At 40.5% G+C, this 22347-nt stretch overlaps 1 protein-coding gene across 3 annotated transcripts in view; it reads right to left on the bottom strand.

Moving 5' to 3' along the window:
- The window catches only part of MCF2L2 (MCF.2 cell line derived transforming sequence-like 2), a 254431-nt gene that overhangs the window by 4019 nt on the left and 228065 nt on the right, over positions 1–22347 (bottom strand). For 2 of the 3 annotated variants that reach the window (XM_059391452.1, XM_059391453.1), the window contains one exon: positions 2418–2462. In XM_059391452.1, coding sequence (XP_059247435.1) covers positions 2418–2462 — 45 coding nt within the window. Of the gene's footprint in view, positions 1–2417; positions 2463–10412; positions 10511–17086; positions 17110–21457; positions 21469–22347 lie in introns of all 3 variants that reach the window. The other variant, XM_059391454.1, reaches the window with a different exon arrangement.

Genomic DNA, 22347 nt, shown 5'->3' with positions numbered 1-22347 from the left:
ACTGAGGGGAACAGCAGCACCCCAAACACTGAGCCACTCTTTTTGCCTGCTGGGGTGCCAGTTGGTCAAAAGTTAAGCTTCACATAACCCTGGAAGAGCTTTAGCTCCATTTCACAGATGAGAAACTGAGATGAGGGAGGAATAATCATTTGGCCAAGTTCTGTCGACTGAGTGGCCGAGTGGCAGCTGAGTAATCCATCCCGCAGGAATCTGAGTGCAGGACCAAGTTTCTGTTCAGGTGACAATTCAAGGGCAGCGATTGGGATGAGGCCTTGAAGGGCATTAGCAGGGCATGGGGAGTGGGGGATCCTAGACATGGGAATCCCAAAGGAGCCTACAGTTGGGGGTGGTGGCACAGTTTTACCAATGAGCAGGAAGGGCACATGTGGGAACACTTTGACTGCAGCCCAGAGACTTCCCAAGCTTCATTCTGGGGCCGAGGGCTCTCTCCAGAGCAGCCAGGCAGCCCCTTCCTGAAAGCCTCCAGGGACCCCACCTGATGCTGGAGGATTGACTGTAAGGCAGCTGGACACAGTTCTCTCAGACTGCAGCAAACTTGGTTTGATTTCTAGTCCCAGGACATGGTAGGGTGAGGGGTTGAAGGTAGAGGAGAAACTGGCTCAGGGAGCTGCCTCTCACTGCCCTCCCCCAGACAGGATTTGGGGGTATCCACAGTAACACCCAGAGACATCTCTCTAGGGCAGTCATCCAACACAGACCCCCTTACACCGGGGAGCAGACAGGGAGGATGAGGAATGGCAGTCTTGCTGAAAGGCTATAGGGGAGGACACTGGAGACATTGCCCTGGACCACCCTCTCCCCAACCCCGTCTGAACAGAAAGACAATGTCTCCAGGGTCTGTGGCCTCAGTGCCCCAGACAAAGCGGGGGGGGGGGGGGGACTCCAGAGCCACCTGCTGGGAGGGCAGGAGTGGGGCCTGGCCTGAGGCCTCAGGCAACTATGGAGCACTCAGGGCCTGGGGGCAGCAGGACTAGGGGGGTGATAGTGCAGCTTAAAGACCTGACAGCCAGTTCCAGCCACTCTGCAGTAGGTGACACCTGGGGTAAAATGGCGACCAGGCACTGGTAACGGGTTTCCCCTCTCCTGTGGGCCCAGCCAGAGGAAAGGGGACCCTCAACCCGGCACAGGGCTGCCACGGGGGACCTCTCACACATTTGGCCACAGGTTGACTGCATCAATTCAAGGTCACCTGGGCTTTTTCCTGCCTTCAGGAAGGATCTGCCTGAGCCTGGAAAGAAATGATCTTCCCAGTGCTTCATGACCCAGATGCCACCTCCTGGCTGGGGACTGTCAGCACACAAGGCCTCCTTCATTCCTGGTATCACGGGTGAGGGTGGGGGAGGCCTGGAGTCCCTCGGCCCCCCAGTTTAGTCTAAACCAAAGTTGTCTATATGCCTTAGAAGCAGCTCCAGAGAGATGCCCATTTTCCTTCCAACAGTGGACACACATAACACGTCTCTGAAATGAAAACAAGTTTATGGAAAAATATTCCCCTTACAGGTATGATATTCTGATCTGATCTAGTCTGCTCTGTTCTACTATTATATTTTACTCCATTGTGTTCTATTCTTTTCTATCCCATTCTATTCTGGGAGACAGAGGAGAGGGGCTATGGAGGTGGTGGGCTCCCCCACAATCACCTTGTAAGACTCTTCAAGACAGAATTTCTTCTTACACAAATGGCAGCTGCTCTGGGCAAGCCCTCCTGTGTCTCCCCCATGGGTCCCGGGCTCTTGGCAGCAGAGACTATATCCTATTCTCCCAGTACCCTGCTCCCCTGCCCCCCCCAGCTCCTGGGAAATTCTCAGCATTCTCAGAACCAGCACACCTTGAAGAAGGTCCATCTATTAAAGCTGGAAGCGCAGGGGACAAAAGCGCAGCTCCCAGTCTGAGTTTTGCTATATCTCTGTCATTTGCATATTGAAGCCCTTCCTTCTGGGTTCACTGGCTGTGGGCTCTCAGGGGTCTTAGGGACTAAGTCTTAGTTCCTATAAAGGTGACAGCACTCAGGGGACCCCAGAATCTTGGGTTCAGAGTCTGACAGATCCTATGAGTGAATAAATGAAAGGCCCATTGTCCAGTGGTAGGAGCAAAGACTTTGGAGTCAGAGAGACCTGAGAATAGTTCTGACTTTGTCACTCATTTACTAGCTGTGTGGTCCTGGGTAAGTCACTTGGTCTCTCTGAGCATCTGTTTTCTTGTCTATAACAACAGTGATAATAATATCCATTGCAATTTTGATATCAAGATTTAAAAAGGGGCTTATAAAGTAAAATGTCTGGTACACCTTAGGAATTTAATAACACCTGTTATTATGGTTAATAGTGATGACAATAATACTAAAAAGAAGGTTTCAAAACAGCTGTGGGTACTTCAGATATGCTATTATTACTCACCTTTTGAGGAGATTCGTTTGCCATTGCCTTCACCCTCATCAATATCTGGAGGAGAAAACAAATTATAAAAGTAATAAACGGCTTTGAAAGGAAACAGAACATGTGCACACATGCACGCGCACACAGACACACACATGCGAAAAACAAAACCAAACACACGGGTCCTCGACAAACTGTCAATTTGATTACAGCAAAATTTTAAGTGATAGTTGCATTCTTGGAAAATGAGCAGAATGGCTCTGGTACCAGAGCGTTGAGTAGGTACACTCTGAGTCTCTGGGGCACTCCAAGTCCAGGTACCAGAATAAGCATGAAAAATGTTGGTGGAGAAAGATAAGAAGAATGGGCAAGGTGGACTGTGAAAATTCATGCCAGTAAGGTCTGGTGTGTATTCTCTTTTCCTTCAGTGGATGATCTTTCTAGCATACATCACATAACTCCTAAGTGGTTTTGGGAATTTAATTTTAGCACTTAGTGTATAGAATTCTGAACTTTTATGATGGTTTAAAAATTGAATGAGATTTATTGACATGTGAACCTATTAGTGAGTTTTTATCCTCATCAATATACACGTTTTGGGTAAGTTACTACCTTTGAAGATAAAATCATGCCTTTCCTTTGCTGTCCACTAGATGGCATAATGGGACCACTGTAGAGTCCACTTGTTCCACGACTGCTCCTTACCCTGCCGATTTCAAATGGGCAAACTATTTTTATATTTCTTTCAAACTGGATTTTGAAATTTCCTACATTCCCTACATTTCCTATTTCCTATAATTATGCAAAACTTTAAAAAAGATTTTTTTATTTTTAGAGTATGCACTCCCTCATGCTTGCACAAACAGGGTGAGGGGCGGAGAGAGAGGAAGAGAATCTCAAGGAGACTGCACACTGAGCATGGAGCCCTAACCAGGGTTTGATGTTAGGACGCTGAGATCCTGACCTGATAGGAAATCATGAGTCTGACACTTAACCAACTGAACCACCCAGGTGCCCCAATCATGCAAAAATTTTTAAGGCCACCTCTATCACATTTTCACTTGAGGGGCAGTGGAGTGGAGACCTGGTTTAAAATCATGGACAAGCCTTTCCTTTCCTTCCCTGGAGGAACGAATGTGGTTAACGAGTCGTTAATGATAATATGCAAACAGCCATCTAGGCACTAGTCTGAAAGCTTCATCTCATTTAATTCTCACAGTAAGACTATTCAGTATCACCTGCATTTTATCAAACAAAGGATGAAAAGAACTTAAGCACAAACAAGTGACATAATTCATCCAAAAACCCAGAGCTGGGTTTGAGCTGTGAGCTCTTTACCACTATGCTGTGCTGTTAAGGACGGTCCTTCTCTGCCTTCTGGGAGTTAACTAATGGGGTCACCTTATGCCTAATGCACCCCAGCAGCTCTCTGCAGCCCACACGACAGGAGCGATCTCCAGGGTGTTGCCACAGGTACTATGCTGGATTAGGATTGTTTGCTTAGTGGCCTGGGGTGTAAATGTGGACATCTGATCTATATCTATATATATAGAGAGAGAGAGAGCTGATCTATATCTAAAGTGTCCATTTCCTTGGCAAACTTACCTTTGGCCAAGAAGAAGGAATCACTCCTAAGCATTCAATTAATAACTTTCAGATTGCACACATCCTCACGGTGCTTTATTTATTTATTTATTTATTTATTTAATTTATTTTTTAAGTGTGTTTTCTGTTGTCAAAATCCTTGCCAGCTTCTAGGGCAGTCTGAGCTTACTGTCTTGGATGTTCAGAGTTGCTTGGAGCTGAGGTCAAAGAAACTGCAGAACTGGGAAACCACCTCCAAGCTCAGCAGTGAGCTACCATCATATGTTTTGAGTTGGAACAGGCCCACAGGTGAGTAATGTTTGATTCATACTTTTATTTGTCCTTTTCTTCATTACATGCTAAATTTTTTATAATCTGCATATATATATTTTGTAATCAGAAAATGAAGCTTAAAATACTGAAAACTTATTGGTCAGGTATCTAAAATATCCCACAATCTCAGCAGAGAAGACTGTTTGCCAGACCATATTTTCTTTATAATTAGACTACGTGAAATCATTCTGAATAACAACAAAATAACAAAATAATAAAAGTAACCAAGTCTAGGCCTAAAAGGAAATCCCCCCAAATCAGCAAACAACCCTTATGTGCTGCACTAAATGACCCACAGATACTAAAGCAGCCTCCCCCACCCCCAAGACCCTGAGGAACTAGACAAGGGACCCACATTCAGGCCTGCACTTAGGCCTGTGGCTAAGGATTAGTAGACAGTCTCAACTTCTGTTACCTTTGTGGCACAGTGGTCATTCTCATTTTATATATCTTTCAACAGCCAGGGTTTTGAAAACCAGGGGTGCAACTAAATTCAGAATTAAGAGTTTTCAGTGCAATTCTGGCTAGTAAAATACTATTAGCTTCACTCCTTCCTGTCAACCAATAGCACCAGAAAGAGCACACTTCTCTGTTCTGTGACAGTCCCATCTTGAAATTGCTTCGGTTCTTAGGAGAGCTCCCACCACAGTGCCTTCTTCCCCTGTCCAGGCCTTACCCCTACCACCATGAGGAGTCCCTCCACTCTGTCCTCATGCCAGAAGCCATGCAGGCAAAGAAAGCAGTTGCCACATGGGAGGAAGTAATTGCTCCTACTCATCATGAGGAGGTCAGGCTGTTACCTAACAGTGTCAGAGAGGAATGTGCCTGATACTCAGGTGACCCCCTGAGACATCCCCCAATACCTTCACACCCAGTTGTCACTGTAAATGGGCGAGTAAAGAAAAATAGCCAGACAAGGGTCTGGGACAGCCACTGTGCACACCACCAGGCAGAAGATGAGAAGGTGGGGTACCTAGAACGAGTGGGAGAAGATGGTAGTAACAGTACAACCTAAAGACCAGCCGCCACAGCAGGTGGCATAGACTCAAGTTCAACAGGACTCTTACTGTGTCCCTGATGCAAACTCCCCCTTGGCAACCAAGACCTCTAGACTCACTGAGACCAACGTTGCAGGGATGGGGAAGACAAGTGCCCTATGCAAGTCCCTAGAGAGTGGTAATGAATAAGGTAACAACTCATTCAACCTCTTACCTCCCAGATTCACATATTCTGCTTACTGAGGGCACAGTGCCATAACATCACCATAGGTTTAAGGTATATACTGCACCCTGAAGATTAGCATCCCAACCCCACAGTGTCATGTCTAAACTGTTGCACATCCTCGCTTTCAAGAGGCGATTCCATGCCTCTTGTCAGGCTAGCAGCTTCTAAATGGGGTGGTGTGTGGAAGGACTGTAGGTCAGTCCTGTGGTCATATTTTTACAGCTGAGTCTGTCCATTAGAGAAATTTTGTATGGTTGATCAGATGCTACATGAGTCTTCGAACGGTGATGCATGGAGACACTGTGAGCAGGAAAGTCACACAGGTCAACCCTGCTCAGAGTGAATTATTGTACTTTCCAGCCTAGAGGGGGTCTGATGACATTGACTGTTCTCCAGGGATAGTATCCAACTGGGAGCTCAGCGTCCATCTGAGCTGGCCAGGTGGAAATTCAGCAGTGGCTGTTGGCCTTGACAACAGGAAGGTCATGCTGGTGGGCCCACACATAGCTTCCCACTCTGCTGTGAAGCAGTCTCTCTGAGCTCACTGTGCAGGTACTGGGGTACCAAGGAGAAAGCCAGCTGACACTTGCTGGCCAAGTCATCCAGTCAGTTTAGTTGTTTGGCACCTTTTCTGCAATGGATGGTCTCTGATGGGCATGAACGCAGAGGGTCTCTGATGGGCATACTTCAACGCAGTATGAAGATCCTCACATTTTGAGGTTGAGTCTGTAGGTCTCTGCGCTTCTTCCTCAGTCAGACCATGTTATAATTAAATGCTAATTATTATTCTGGAAGGATGGTGGGGAAACATCTTGAGAAGGGCGAGCATTGTCTTGCATGTCTCATTTGAGGATTCTACATGATCTTTGGGGGGAAAGGGATCCTTCTCCCAACAAGGGGGTGGTGGGACACTTATGCCAGCGCATAAGCAGGGGGTTTGGGGCCTGGACCCAAATGTCCTCATCTCAAGCATTACAGTCCCACATCTTCCCTATCAGGGCATGACCTGCCTGCTCTTCTACTAGCACTAGGAGCCCCAAATGATCAGGCAGCAGATTTGCCTAGGCTGAGGATTCATCCTTCTCTCACACACTGCCATGCTGTAGAAGATGAGAGGTTGAACGTTGGCAAGGAAGCCCTCTGATTCTCAGATGGGGCTTTAAATTGGTGGTAAATCTGAGGTCACCCCTTTCTTCACTCTCTTCAGTGCACCCATGGTACTTAGCAATAGCCTCCCAGTTCTGTGCTCCTGATACTTAATAGTCTCCCCAGACTTCTCAAATGTAGAGACACGGCACCAACTAGTACATCCTTGTCTCCCTGTATCTGACCCCAGAAGTCACCACAGGTGAAGATCTTAGTCACTGAACCTCTACCACAAACTCTACTTCCACACTCTACCTAACCAGAGCAATGGAATCCTCATTGCCACTTGGCCAGCAAGTGACCTAGTAACACCAGAATCCCATCCTTATAGGACCTTTCCTGGTTCTGCCTTGCGTCAGGTTTCCCAGAAGCAGGTTGCACAAGTGAGTGGTGGAGAAAGGGCTTTCAGAGGAAACCTGTCAGAGCACTGAGGACAGAAGACCGGGCAGGGAAAAGTAGGCTCTGCTTAAGTCTAGCGCCAGCCTGATCTCCTGGCAAACCCGGACCATAGATGACACCCCGAGTCAGTCAGCCATTGGCTGGCTGGCCATAAGTTGTCCTTGAAGGAGGCCATAACTTCTCAGGCATTTTTCTGGCTGGACAGCTCTGGTCAGCTCTAGCCGGCAATCCTCCGAAGGGCACAACTGAGAGCTGCTAGCAGTTAACCTCACAGCAACTGGGCAGTAGTGTGTTCAGGCCCTATGACACTACAGTGTGTGGACATTTTTTTTATTAAAAAATGAATAGATTTTAATTTTAGAGCAGTTTGAGGTTTACAGAAAAATTGAGCAGAAAAGGCAGAGTATTCCCAATCACCCCTCTCCACTGGCTCCCTACACAGTATCTCCTATTATTAACATCTTGCATTCGTGTAATACGTTCATTACAATTCGTGAACCAGCACCAATGCATTATTATTAACTAAAACCCCACAGTTTACATTAGGGTTTACTCTTTGAGTTGGACAGTTCTACGCGTTCTGACAAATGCACAATGTCAGGCACCACCATTATGATTTCATACAGAAGTTTCACTGCCCTAAAGATCTCTCGTGTGCAGCCCGCTCATGTCCTCTCCTCTATATCCCTGGTAACCACAGATCATTGTACTATCTCTATAGTTTTGTCTCCTCCAGAGTGTCAAACAGTTGGAATCATGCAGTATGTATTTTCAGAAGGGATTCTTTTGCTTAACAATTTGCCACTTCTGCTTCTTCATGTCTTTTGGTGGTTTGATGGCTCATTTCTTTTTATTTCTGCATAATATTCCATTGTATGGATATATGGTAGTTTGCAATTCATTTGGTTAAATACCAAGGAATATGATTGCTGGTCTGTATGGTAAAACCATTTTTAGTTTTTGTCAGAAACTGTCAAACTGTACCATTTTGTATGGCCACCAGCAGCTGTGAATGAGAGTTCCTATGGCTTCCTATCATCACCAGCATTTGGTGTTCTCAGTGTACTCTAGACTACTTTTCACACTGTAACTCTTGAGTTCTGCTTCTTGTTTTGGGGTCTTTTTTGCTTTGTTTTGAGGTTTCCGCCAATGTTCTGAAGAGCTGACTGGTTTTTGTGAAACTAATTCGTGAAAAAGTCATCAAAGTTCACATGAACTTTGGTTTTTTTTGGTTATTCCCTTGCATCTTCCTGACTTCTGAAATCAGCCTGCCCTCCTAGCGTGATCACACATAGCCACACATAAATGTAAACTGTCCTCAGCCAAGCCTACACTAAGACACACTTAACTAAATGTTAACCATTCTTCTGCTCATCTCGCACCTTTGAGTCTGGTCACTTCAAATTAGCAGGGTACAGAAGGAAAAGAAGAAAGGCACCTGGACAAACCACATCCTTATGCTTTAGGTGAAGGAGTTACACCTCCCTCAAACGGCTCACATCTCTAAATTTGCAGATTATGCCACTGTGTTGACCAGTGTATGCCAATATTGGTCTTCAAACAAGGGGTCTTTTAAAAATCTCTTTAAGAGATTCTTGGCACATGAAAAAAGGAGTTAAAATATACTGTAGATAAGGTTGATAGGTTCAATCTTCTACTAGTCTACAGTCCTTGAAATATAGTCCTTGAAAATCTGAAGAGTTGCCTGTTAAATAAATAACCTGGAATGGAATTATCAATATACATTTTACTTATCTGTAGGGCCCCAGCTGAACGGAGAGTCTGGTATCAGGGGTCTTCCTTCATTTTGAGCTTTTCAAAATAGAAAAGGAAGTCAGGATGTGACTTGATTAGAGACAGTATTGGGGGATAAAGCCAATTATTTAGAAGATGAAAATCTGATTTTCTCTTTTCTTAAAAAAGTTTTTTTTTTTTTTTAACAAGGCATTACAAGATACCCATGGAAAACAAAACAAAACAAATTTCACACCTCGCAGAGATTCTGCTATATCCCATAGAAGGATAGACCTTATCATGCAAAGCAAATTTAGGGACTATATTATATTCTATGAACCCTCACCAGCCAAGATTTTTCTCAGACTTTATTTTTCCTGGTCTGTATTTCCCAAATACAAAACTTTAGATCACATATATATACCCTAAATGGAAATCACTGCATTATTTTTATTTATTTATTTGGGGGAGGGGAGAGGCAGAGAGAGAAAGAGAATCCCAAGCAGACTTCACACCCAGCATGGAGCACAATGCGGGGCTAAATCTCATAACACTGACATCATGACCTGAGCCGAGATAGACACTGAACAGACTAAGCTACCCCAGTTCCCTGACAATCACTGCTTTATTAAATAGCATTGCCATTCATATTTGTTGACCAAGACTGCATATCCAATTACTTATTACGTGACCATTTTCCTGTTAATTTGTGATTTCATGCTCATTAACATCCAAGGATCTAGAAGTCTGACCAAGAAACATAGCATTAGTTAGCTTTGCCCCTGAGTGGGGATGTGGGATCTGTGTGTTTCTTCAATGACTTGTGTACTTTGTAGACACTCAGTAAATGTGTTAACTAAAATTCCTTCCAGAGGGCTTTACTAAATGAATTGTAGGCCTGAATACATACCTCATGTCCCATCAAATTAATCACATAATCGTCCAAAACCAAAATGTCAAATACTAAATTCCCGAGACTTTGATTATGGGCGGTGGTAAAAGCATAAAGTAGGTCTTTTGGAAAAGGTTATCTACACAGCCAGAGAAAGATAAGATGATGACAAAAGCAGCACATTCAGAACCCCATAAACCATGATCTATTCTGTCATTAAGATCTAAAGTATAAAAAGCTTCTACACTTGTTTTTCTTTGTGATCCCATACCAAATTTTGGCAACCAGAAAACTGATCCACAGAGAGGTCAGGGCTGAAGTCTCATGGGGAACCACCTGGGTCAAATGCTCCTAACCTTTCCATGGAAAGCTTGGAGAAGAGGTGAAATCCATAAATCTTGGACAGAGCAAGAAATAAAGTTGCCATAAGCCGGTGTCTTTATTCCCAAGCAGAGACATTCTGGCAATGCTCTTATCCTTACTTTCCTTAAGAGGACAGCTTTTCCAAAGAGGTAGTCACTTTCAATGTGAAACATTTACCCTTCATTTTCATCTGAGCTTAATTAGATCTACACAGATGAATAGCAAAAAAACCTAAATGATATCTTTCTTCTTGCTCACATACTTAAGGAAAGGCTGAGACTCAGACATGTCTTTTTCAGCTTCTATCACCCATTATGCCCCATTCTCCCACTGGATCCTACCTTTAACCCCATGTATGCTGGGGACTGGGTCTTCCTTACTGCTGCTAGCTCTTTCCATATTTTCAATGCAGTGTACAAATTCCACTCCAGTGTCTTTGCTTTCAAGAAATATACATGAACATTGAACAACAGGAAAGAATGGCACATACATTCCTCCCTGTACCAGCTGGAGTGGTGCTGCTCACGTAGGGTCTCCTAAAGTCTCAAGGACCTGCTTATCCTCCTCCTCCACTTTAGTCTAAGTCTTGGCCTAGCTCTGTGCATGACATCCAACAAGGGACTGTTCAACGAACACCACTTGCCGGATTATACAGTTAACATCTAACTGGCTGCAAGTCTTTTTTTTTTTTCCCCTTAAGGTTTTATTTTTAAGTAATCTGTACACCCAGTGTGGGGCTTCAACTCACAACCCTGAGGTTAAGAGATCCTTGTTTTACCAGCTGAGCCAGCCAGGCGCCCCTAGCTATAAGTCTTAAAGTGGGAGAGGTGAGGAGGAGGAATCCCCTTTCATCCTCTCATAAGCTGCCTCATTGGCTCACTATAGCTCCCTCCTTCCCTCTCCTCTGTCCTGAAATGCCAACTATTAATAGTAACTCTTTTGGGTTAGACTAGCTCAACAAATAAACACTTGCGAGGCGCTGGAGGTCTGAGGTGAATGAGATGTGTCCTGAGCTAAACCTCATCACCCCTGACTCTGCTTGCAGAGGAGTTTGCCGGCCTGACATGATTATTCAATGAGTTCTTTTATTTGTTTATTCACTAAACATTTACTGAGCGCCTATGAGTGCCAGGCCCTTGTATATTATGAGGCCCAAGGGAAGCTAAAACTACTAAAACAACCTTCATGGTCTAGATGAATTCATGGTCTAGTGGGGAGAAAAACTTAAACACATCATAAAATTATAATATAGCCTGTTGGATGCGGTGATAGAGTACTCTATGAGAGTGTGGGTGCCTTGTCCAGAATGTATGAAGGTACTATGTTCAGCAATCCCAAGGGTTAAAGGTGGTACAGGAAAGGACTGGGACGATAACTGGATATGTGTCAGAGCTCTGAAAAATGCTAGACAGACATAAGGTCCTGGTAGTCCCAATCCTGAAACCTCCCTCCCCCACTGCCTGATGCTTCTGAGTCTGTGTTCTGTCTGGAAAGTCTCTTCTCCTCTCAGGGATCAGCCCAAGGCCCTGCTCTGGTCAGCTGCTGAAAAGTTGTATGAAATTGACCCCCTGTTTGGCAGTCTGTAAGAGGAAGGTGCTAGACAATGTCTCTGGGCCTGTCTTTGGGTTCAGTAGGACTTTTTTTTTTTTTTTTTTACATGCTAAGGTCTGGTTCTGCTTATTTTTTTGTACTTTTCATTCCAGTGACTTATTTATTTTCTAACTGGAAAATATTTTCCACCTATTTTCCCCATTCCCCACCACCCCCACCCTGGCAACCTATAGAACCCATAGAACCCTGGTTCTCTATAGATCTAAATATAATGAATATAATCAGTTATTTCTTTTTTGTTATTATTGAGTGGTTGGTTTTTTAGTCCATATGTAAGTGAAATAATATAATATTTGTCTTCCTTTGACTTATTTCACTCAGCATAAGACCCTCTAGGACCATCCCATGCTGTTGCAAATGGCCAGACTTCATTCTTTTTTAGGGCTGAGTCATATTCCACTGTGTACCTATATCACATCTTCTTTATTCACTCATCTATCTATGGACACTTGGGTTGCTTTCATAACTTGGCTATTGTAAATAATGCTACATTAAATATAGTGTTTTCATTTTCTTTGGGTAAATACCCAGAAGTAGAATTATTGGATAGTATGGCACTTTTATGCTTAGTTTTTTGAGGAAACTCTGTGCCGTTTTCCATAATGGCTGTACCAATTAACATCCCCACTGTACCCAAGGATTCCCTTTTGTCCACTTTCTCAGCAACATTTGTTATCTCTGGTCTTTTTGGTACTAGCCATTCTGACTGGTGTGAGGTGGTATCTCATTGTGGTACTGACTTGCATTTCCCTGATAATCAGTGATGTTGAGCATCTTTTAATGTGTCTGTTGGCCATCTGCGTGTCTTTTTTGGGAAACTGTCTATTCAAATCCTCTCTTCATTTTTTAATCAGATTGAGGTGTTTTTTTTTTTTTTTTACATTGAGTTGTATGAGTTCTTTATATATTTTGGATATATATGCCTAATCGAATATATCATTTACAAGTGTTTTCTCCATTCAGTAGGCTGACATTTTTGTTTGCTGGTGGCTTCCTTTGCTGTGTAAAAGCTTTTTAGTTTGATGTAGTCCCAATCGTTTATATTTTTGCTCTTGATTCCTCTGCCTGTGGAAACTTACCCAGGAAAACATTGCTAAGGCTGATTTCCAAGAGATTACTGCCTATGTTTCCTTTTAGGAATTGTGTGGCTTTGAGCCGTACACTTAGGTCTTTAATCCATTTTGAATTTATTATTGTGTACAGTATAAGAAAGTGGTCCAGTTTCATTCTTTTGTATATAGCTGTCCAGTTTTCCCAACAACATTTATGGAAGATACTGTTTTTTTCCCCCATTATGTAATCTTGCCTCCTTTGTTACAGATTATTTACCCATATTAGCATGGGTTTATTTCTGGACTGTCAATTGTGTTCCACTGATCTTTGTGTCTATTTGGTGCCAGTACTGTATTATTTTGATTACTATAGGTTTGTAGTAAATCTTGAAATCTGGGATTGTGATAGCTCCAACTTTGTTCTTCTTTCCCAATATAGTTTTCACAATTAGGGGGTCTTTTGTGGTTCTAAACAAATTTTATAATTATTTGTTATAGTTCTGTGAAAAATACTATTGGTATTTTGATAGGAATTACATTAAATCTATAGATTGTTTTGGGTGGATATTTAAACAATATTTTTCTTCAAAAACATGAGCTTCATATATTTTTCCATTTATTTGTGTCATCTCTGATTTCTTTCATCAATGTCTTACAGTAAAGTACGGGTCTTTCATCTCTGGTTAAATTTATTCCTAGATACTGTACTCTTTTTGATTCAATTGTAAATGGGATTGTTTTCTTAATTTCTCTTTCTGCTATTTCTTTAGTAGTGTATAGAAACACAACAGATTTCTGTATGTTGATGTATCCTGCAACTTTACGGAACTCATTTATTAATTCTAATAGTTCTTTTTGGGGTGGAGTCTTTGGAGATTCTTACATATAATATCATGTTATCTGGAAATAGTGAAAATTTTACTTCTTGCCTGCCAATCTGAATGCCTTTTATTTCTTTTTTTTTGCCCGATGGCTAAGACCTCCAGTATTAAGTTGATTAAAAGTGGTGAGAGACCTGTACCCCTGGGGATAAAAATATATGTTTATAAAAAATTAAAAATTAAAAAAAAAAGTGGAGAGAATTGATAGCCTTGGTTTTTTCCTGATCTTAGAGGAAAAGCTCTCAGTTTTTCACTGTTGAGTATAAGGTTAACTGGGGGTTTTTCCTATATGGATATTATTATGTTGAAGTATGTTTCCTCTAAATCTACTTTGTTGAGAGATTTTTATCATAAATGGATGTTGAATATTGTCAATTTTTTTTTCTGCATCTATTGAGATGACTCTATGATGTTTATCCTTCATTTTGTTAACATGATGTATCACATTGATTGATTTGCACAAATCCAATTTTGTATCCCTGGAATAAATCCCACTTGATTGTGGTGAAAGACATATTTTTGAATTCAGTTTGCTAATATTTTGTTGAGGACTTTTCAGCTGTGTTCATCAGGGATATTGATTTATAATTCTCTCTCTCTCTTTTTTTTTTTTATAGTATCTTTGATTTTGGGATCAGGATAATGCTGGCCTCATAGCATGAATTTGGAAGCATTCCTTCCTCTTCCATTTTTTGGAATAGTTTGAGAAGAATAGGTATTAACTCTTTTTTAAATGTTTTGTAGAATTCACTTGTGAAGCTGTCTAGTCCTGGACTTTTGTTTGTTAGGAGTTTTTTGTTTTTTGTTTTTTTTTTTAATAGATTCAATTTTGTTACTAGTAACTAGTCTGTTCATATTTTCTATTTCTTCCTGATTCAGTCTTGGAAAATGGTATGTTTCTAGGAATTTATCCATTTCTTCTAGGTTGTCCAAATTGTTGGCATATAATTTTTCATAGTAATCTCTTACGATCCTTTGTATTTTTCTCATGTCAGTTGTAACTGCTCTTTCATTTCCGATTTTATTGGAGTTCTCTTTCTTTTTCTCCTGATGAGCTCAGTTAAGTGTTTATCAGTTTTTGTTTAGCTTTTCAAAGAGCCAACTCTTAGTTTCATTGATCCTTTTTTTTTTTTTAGTCTCTATTCCATTTATTTCCACTCTGATCTATATTACCTCTTTCTTTCTACTCTTTCTTTCTTATTTTTTTGAGAGAGGGAGAGTTCATACACATTAGGCATGAGCAGGGAGTTGGGGGAGGGCCAGAATGAGAGTCTCAGCAGGTTCCACACCCATGATGGAGCCCAATGTGGGGCTTGATCTCATGACTCTGAGATCATGACCTGAGCCAAAACCAAGTGTTGGACACTTAGCCAATTGAGCCACCCAGGCACCCAATTTTTGTCTTTCTTAAGTAATCTCTACACCCCACATGGGGCTTTAACTTACAATCCTACAATCAAGAGTTGCATGCTCTACTGACTATTAGACAGGTGCCCCTCCTGTAACTCGCTTTTTTGGTGGGGGGCAGAGGGAGGGCTCAATCTTACAACCCTGAGATCATAACCTGAGCTGAGATCAAAAGATAAATGCTTAACTGACTAAGCCACCCAGATAACTCCTTGATTTTTAATTTCACATTGTTGTGGTTGGAAAAGATGTTTGATATGATTTAAATCTTCTTAAATTTATTGAGACTTGTTTTTGGCCTATCATGGAATCTGTTCTGGGGAATATTCCATGTGGGGTTCTGCTTCTTATCTAGATTTTACATTCCTGTCACAACATAGGGAGCACAGTGCTAGGACTTGAGAAGAGCTTGAGAATGTATTCCTGAATTGTTAACTAAGTAACTGCTATGTCCTCATAACAAACACATATCATTTTTGTGTGGGTTAGAGCAGGGCAACATGATTCAGTTAAAATCTAAATTGTCAATTAAACACAATTTTGTTAAGATGTCTTTTCTTACCAAGTTGATCTATAGATTTTACACAGTACCAAGCAACATCTCAGCAAGCTTTTTTGTAGAAATTGAAAAGCTGATTCTAAAATTCATACAGAAAGATAAAGGATGTAGAATAGCCAAAACAACTTTAGAAAGGAAAAACAGAAGATGGAAGTGGAGTAGGAGGACCCTAGGCTCACCTCATCCCACAAATACAACTAGATAACTGTGAAATCATCCTAAATACACCAGAAATTGACCTAAAGACTGACAGAACAAACTACAACTGAAAGGAGAGAAAAAGCCACATGAAAGAAGGTAGCAAGTGCAGAGATGTGGTTTAGGGGAGAAACAGATCACAGCTGCTGCAAAGGGAAGGAAATCATGATCACAGAGAGAGTGAGAGAGAGAGGCGCACACAGAGGAATGCACAAGCAGAATGTTTCCCCATAGACACTGGCCTAGAAAATGAGAGGGGCTGAATTTTCATGAGTTCTTGCAACCAGCAGGGCTGAAAGCCTGGAATTGTAAAGGTCAGTGGTCTTGGCTGGGATAGGGCTAGGACAGCACTGTGCTGCTCCTGGAGAGAAGGCAGGCAAACAACCCCAGACCATATAGTGTGGCAACAGTCATCTGAACAGTGCCTGAGGCATGCAGTGGAGAGATTATTTGCTCTTCTTAGAGTGTGTCCCCGAGAGGCAGTATTTGTGGAGATGCCTCTCTGGGGACAAAGGAGATAACTTGTATCATTGCCCTCCCCTGCCCCTCAGCATAAACATAGAACCACCTGCAGGAAGTAATTCCAACACTTGCTGCCTAACTAGCTTACACCAAGCCCCAACCCTTGCACTCCAGGGGATCTACTCTTCTCAGGCACACGTGCCTCAGTCCTAGCTTGGTGCCTCCTCTCCCAGAAGACGAGTACAAACTCTTGCCCACACCACATCTCCCACTCAGAGAGTTTTGCAGGACCTCAGTTCTGAAGGAGGTGGTGACAGGTCTCATTTCACAAGCAGACCAGAGCACACTTAGTTAACACCTGACACATTCAGGTCAGGGACCAAACACTACTCACAGCAGGCAAAGAGAACCTCTGCAGATGACTGGCCTAAAGGATAGAGTAACCAGAACACAATGGCAGAGTGCATGCAGCACACACTGAAGATACCACCTGGAGCACCAGGCCCAGGGCAGTACATGACCTCTTCTTTACAGGGCCATTATTTTCAGGAGCAGAAGATATAACTGGTTTTTCTAACATAGAGAAGAAGACAGAAATCCAGACAAAAATGCCAAGATGGAAGAATTTATCCCAAATGAAAGAACAAGATAACTCCATGGCCAGAGATCTAAGCAAAACAGATATAAGTAACATGCCTGATAGAAAATTTAAAGAAACGATCATTAGGATACTCACTAGGCTTGAGAAAAGAACAGAATGCATCAGTGAAATCCTTACCACAGAGGTAAAAGAGCTACAAAAGAATCAATCAGAAATGAAGAGTGCAATAAATGAGATTAGAAACCTGGTTGATGCAATGAAAGCAGGCTGAAAGAAGCAGAGAAATGAACTAATAACCTAGAAGACAAAATAATGGAAAGGACGGAAGATGAACAAATGAGAAGGAAAAATATGCAAACTGAGAATAGACTTAGGGAACTTAGTGACTCCATAAAATGTAATAACATTCATATTATAGGAGTCCCAGGAGAAGAAAGGGGACAGAAAATTTATTTGAAGAAATAATAGCTGAAAACTAACCTAATCTGGGGAAAGAAAGAGACATCCAGAGTGAGGAGACACAGAGAACTCCCATTAAAATCAACAAAAGCAGTCCAACATCAAGACATATGGTAATTAAATTTGCAAAATATAGTGATAAAGGAAAAATCATAAAAGCAGCAAATGAATTCATTAATTTATAAGAAAAAACCCATAAGGCTAAGCTGGAGATTTTTCAACAGAAACTTGGCAAGCCAGGAGGGAGTAGCATGATATATTCAAAGTACTAAATGGGAAAAATCTGCAACCAAGAATATTCTATCCAGCAAGACTATCATTCATAATAGAAGGAGAGATAAAGAGTTTCCCAGACAAACAAAAACTAAAGGAATTGTGACCACTAAACCAGTCCTGAAAGAAATATTAAAGGGGACTCTTTGAGTGGAAAGGAGAGAATAAAAATGACAATAGAATGCCAGGAAACACAAAATCAGTAAAAAATGAATTTTTCTGTAAAGACCAGTCAAGGAACTCACAAAAAAGGAAAAAAGATAATAACTATGCTTAAAATATGGGGAGAAGAGGAGAAAAGAATGAGTTCAAATTTGAACAACCATCAACTTATTATAGACTGCTATTTTCAGAAAAGGATATATACAAACCTAATGGTCACCATATATCAAAAAATACTAATAAACATGCAAAGAATAAAGAGAAATAAGTCCAAATATATCACTAAAGAAAATCAGCAAAACATGAAAGAGAGAAAAGTATTCAAGGATCAGAGAAAATCTCCAGAAACAACCACAGAACAAGTAATCCAATGGCAACAAATGCATATCAATACTTACTGTGAATGTAAATGGACTAAATGCTCCAATCAAAAGACACAGGGTATCAGAATGGATTTAAAAAAAAAAAAAAGACCCATGTTACGTTGCCTACAAGAGCCTCATTTTAGACCTAAAGACACATGCAGATTGAAGGTGAGGGGTTGGAAAACACATATCACGCAAATGGATGTCAAAAGAAATCAGGAGTAGCAATATTTATATTGGACAAACTGTAGTTTGTTTTTTAAGTAGGCTCCATGCCAGTGTGGAACCCAGTGCAGGACTTGAACTCACAACCCTGAGATCAAGATCTGAGCTGAGATCAAGAGTCAGATGCTTAACTGACTGAGACACCTGGGTACCCTTGACACACTGGACTTTAAAACAAAGGCTATAACAAGAGACAAAGCAGGACACTGCCTAATAGTAATGAGAACAATCCTACAAGAAGATAAAACAATTACAAATATTTGTGCACCCAACATTGGAGCACCCAAATATATAAAACAATTTACAACATAAAGGAAATAATCAATAATAATAATACAACAATAATAGGAGCTATTAACACTCCACTTACATCAATGGACAGATCATTTAACCAGAAAATTGAGAAGTAAACAATAGCTTTGTTGAGAAGTAAACAATGGGTTTGTTCTGACACACCAGACCAGTGGACTTAACAGATATATTTCATCCTAAAACAGCAGACTATACATTCTTTCCAAGTGCACATAGAACATCATTCTCCAGAATATATCACATATTAGGTCACAAACAGGCCTCAACAAATACAAAAAGATTGAAGTCATACCATACAACTTTTCTGACCACAATGCTGTGAACCCAGAAGTCAACCACAAGAAAAAAATCTGGAAAGACCACAAACACACACAGGTTAAACAACATACTACTAACCAATGAACAAGTCTACCAGGAAATCAAAGAAAAAATTAAAAAATGCATGGAGACAAATGAAAATGAAAACACAACAGTTCAACATCTTTGGGATACAGCAAAACCAGTCCAAGAGGGAAGTACATAACAATACTGGCCTACCTCAAGAAGCAATAAAAATCTCAAGTAAACAACCTAAACTTATATCTACAGGAGTTATAAAAAGAACAATAAATGGAGGATACAGCCAGCAGAAGGAAGGAAATAATAAATATTAGAGCAGAAATAAATGGTATAGAAACTAAAATAAATGAACAAATCAATGAAACCAGGAGCTGGTTCTTTGAAAAATTAATAAAATTGATAAACCTCTAGCCAGAGTTATTAAAAAGAGAAAGGACCCAAATAAATAAAATAACAAATGAAAGAGGAAAAATAATAACCAATACAAATACAGAATACAAACAATTATAAGAGAATATTATGGAAAACTATATGCCAACAAACTGGACTACCTACAAGAAATGGATAAATTTCTAGAAACATATAAATTACCAAAACTGAAACAAGAAGAAACAGAAAACTTGAACAGACCAATAACCATCAAAGAAATTGAATCAGTAATAAAAGAAATCCTAACAAAGAAAAGTCCAGGACCAGATAGGTTCACAGCTATCTGTAGAATTCTCCAAACATTTAAAGAAGAGTTAATACAGATTCTTCTCAAACTATTCCAAAAAAAATAAAAGAGGAAGGAAAGCTTCCCAATTCATCCTTTGAGGCCAGCTTTACCCTGACACCAAAACCAGATAAAGACACTACACACACACATAAAAGAGAACTACAGACCAATTATCTCTGATGAACATAGATACAAAAATCCTCAACAAAATATTAGCAAACCAAATCTAACAATACATTAAAAGAATCATTCACCATGATAAAGTGGAATTTATTTCTGGATTGCAGGATTCCTCGTTTCATTATTCCCACATCAATCAACATGATACATCACCTTAATAAAAAAAAAAAAGGATAAGAACCATATGATCATTCTACTAAATACAGAAAAAGCATTTGACAAAGTACACATCCATTCATGACAAAAACCCTCAACAAAGCAGGGATAGAGGGAACATACCTCAACATAATGAAGGCCATATACGGAGTTAGTATCATCCTAAATGAGGAAAACCTGAGAGCTTTACTTCTACAGTCAGGAGCAAGACAAGGATGTCTACTCTCACCACTTTTATTCAAACTAATACTGGAAGACCTAGCCACAGCAAGCAGACAACAAAAAGAAATAAAAGGCATCCAAATAGGATAGCCAGGGAAGAAGTCAAACTTTTACTGTTTACAGATGATATGATATTATATATAGAAAACCAGAGACTCCAGAAAAAAATGCTAGAAACTAAAATGAATTTGGTAAAGTCACAGAATACAAAATTAAACTATGGAAATCTGTTGTGTTTCTTTTTTCCCCTTCTTTTCTCTTTTTTAAAACTTTATATTCAATTTAAACACAACACATAGTACATTATTAGTTTCAAATGTAGTGTTCAACATTTCATCAGTTGCATATAACACCCAGCGCTCATCACAACATGTGCCCTCCTTAATGCCCATCACCTAGTAACCCCTTCCCCCAACCCACCTCCCTTTCATCAACCCTCAGTTTGTTTCTCATAATTAAGAGTTGCTTACCATTTGTCTCCCTCTCTGATTCCTTTCCATTCAGTTTTCCCTCCCTTCACTTATGGTCCTCTGTACTGTTTCTTACATTCTACATATGAGTGAAGCCATATGATAATCGTCTTTCTCCAACTGACTTATTTAACATAATACCCTCCAATTCCATCCACATCAGTGCAAATGGTAAATATTCATCCTTTCTGATAGCTGAGTAATATTCTATTGTATATATACACCACATCTTCTTTATCCATTCATCTGTTGAAGGACATCTCGACTCCTTCCACAGTTTGGTTATTGTGGACATAAATACTGGGGTGCAGGTGCCCTTCACTTCAACACACCTGTATCTTTGGGGTAAATACCTAGTAATGCAATTGCTAGATTGGAAGGTTGCTCTATTTTTAACTTCTTGAAGAAACATCCATAGTGTTTTCCAGAGTGGCTGTACCAGCTTGCATTCCCACCAACAATGTAGGAGGGTCCCCCTTTCTCCACATCCTCACCAAGATTTGATGTTTCCTGTCTTCTTAATTTTAGCCATTCTGACTGGTGTAAGGTGATATCTCATTGTGGTTTTTTGGTTTGTATTTTGCTGATGAGAAGTGACGTGGAGCATTTTTTCACTGTCAGCCATATGTCTCCTTTGGAGAAATGTCTGTTCATGTCTCCTGCCTATTTCTTGACTGGATTATTTGCTTTTTGGGTGTTGAGTTTGATAAGTTCATCATATTTCTTCACACTACTGGCCCTTTATCTGATAATACATTTGCAAATATCTTTTCCTATTCTATAGGTTGCCTTCTGACTGTTTCCTTTGCTATGCAGAAGCTTTTTATCTTGATGAAGACCCAACAGTTTATTTTTGTTTTTGTTTACTTTGCCTTTGGAGACATGTCTAGCAAGAAGTTGCTGCATGGCATTTCTATACACCAATAATGAAGCAGCAGAAAGAGAAATTAAGGAATCATTATTATTTATAATTGCACCAAAACCAAAGCTGTAGTAATCAAAACAGAAGTTCCTGGCATAAAACTAGACACATAGATCAATAGAACAAAATAGAAGCCCAGAAATGAATACATAAATATACTGTCATTTAATCTTTGACAAACCAGGTAAGAATATCCAATGAGAAAGACTGTCTCTTCAACAAATGGTGTTGGAAAAACTGGAAATGGACAGCAGCATGCAAAAGAATGAATCTTGAACACTTACATTATACACAAAAATAAACTCAAAATGGATTAAGGACTTAAATGTGAGACCTGGAACCATAAAAATCCTAGAAGAGAGCACAGGCAGTTACTTCTTTGACATCAGCTACAACAACTTCTTTCTACATCTGTTCCCTGAGGCAAGGGAAACAAAAGCAAAAATAAACTATTGCAACATCAAAATAAAAAGCTTGTGCACAGTAAAGGAAACAACCAACAAAACTAAGAGGCAATTTAAGAAATGGGAGAAGATATTTGTAAATGACATATCTGATAAAGGCTTAGTATCTAAAATACATAAAGAACTTATAAAACTGAACACCCAAAACAATCCAATTAAAAAGTGGGCAGAAGATATGAATAGACATTTTTTCCAAAGAAGACATACAGATCTCCAACAAGCACATGAAACGATGCTC

Source organism: Mustela nigripes, chromosome 2, assembly GCF_022355385.1.
Source record: "Mustela nigripes isolate SB6536 chromosome 2, MUSNIG.SB6536, whole genome shotgun sequence".
NCBI lineage: Eukaryota > Metazoa > Chordata > Mammalia > Carnivora > Mustelidae > Mustela > Mustela nigripes.
The sequence above is the reverse complement of the archived record's forward strand: the minus strand, read 5'-3'. Positions and strand labels throughout refer to the sequence as shown.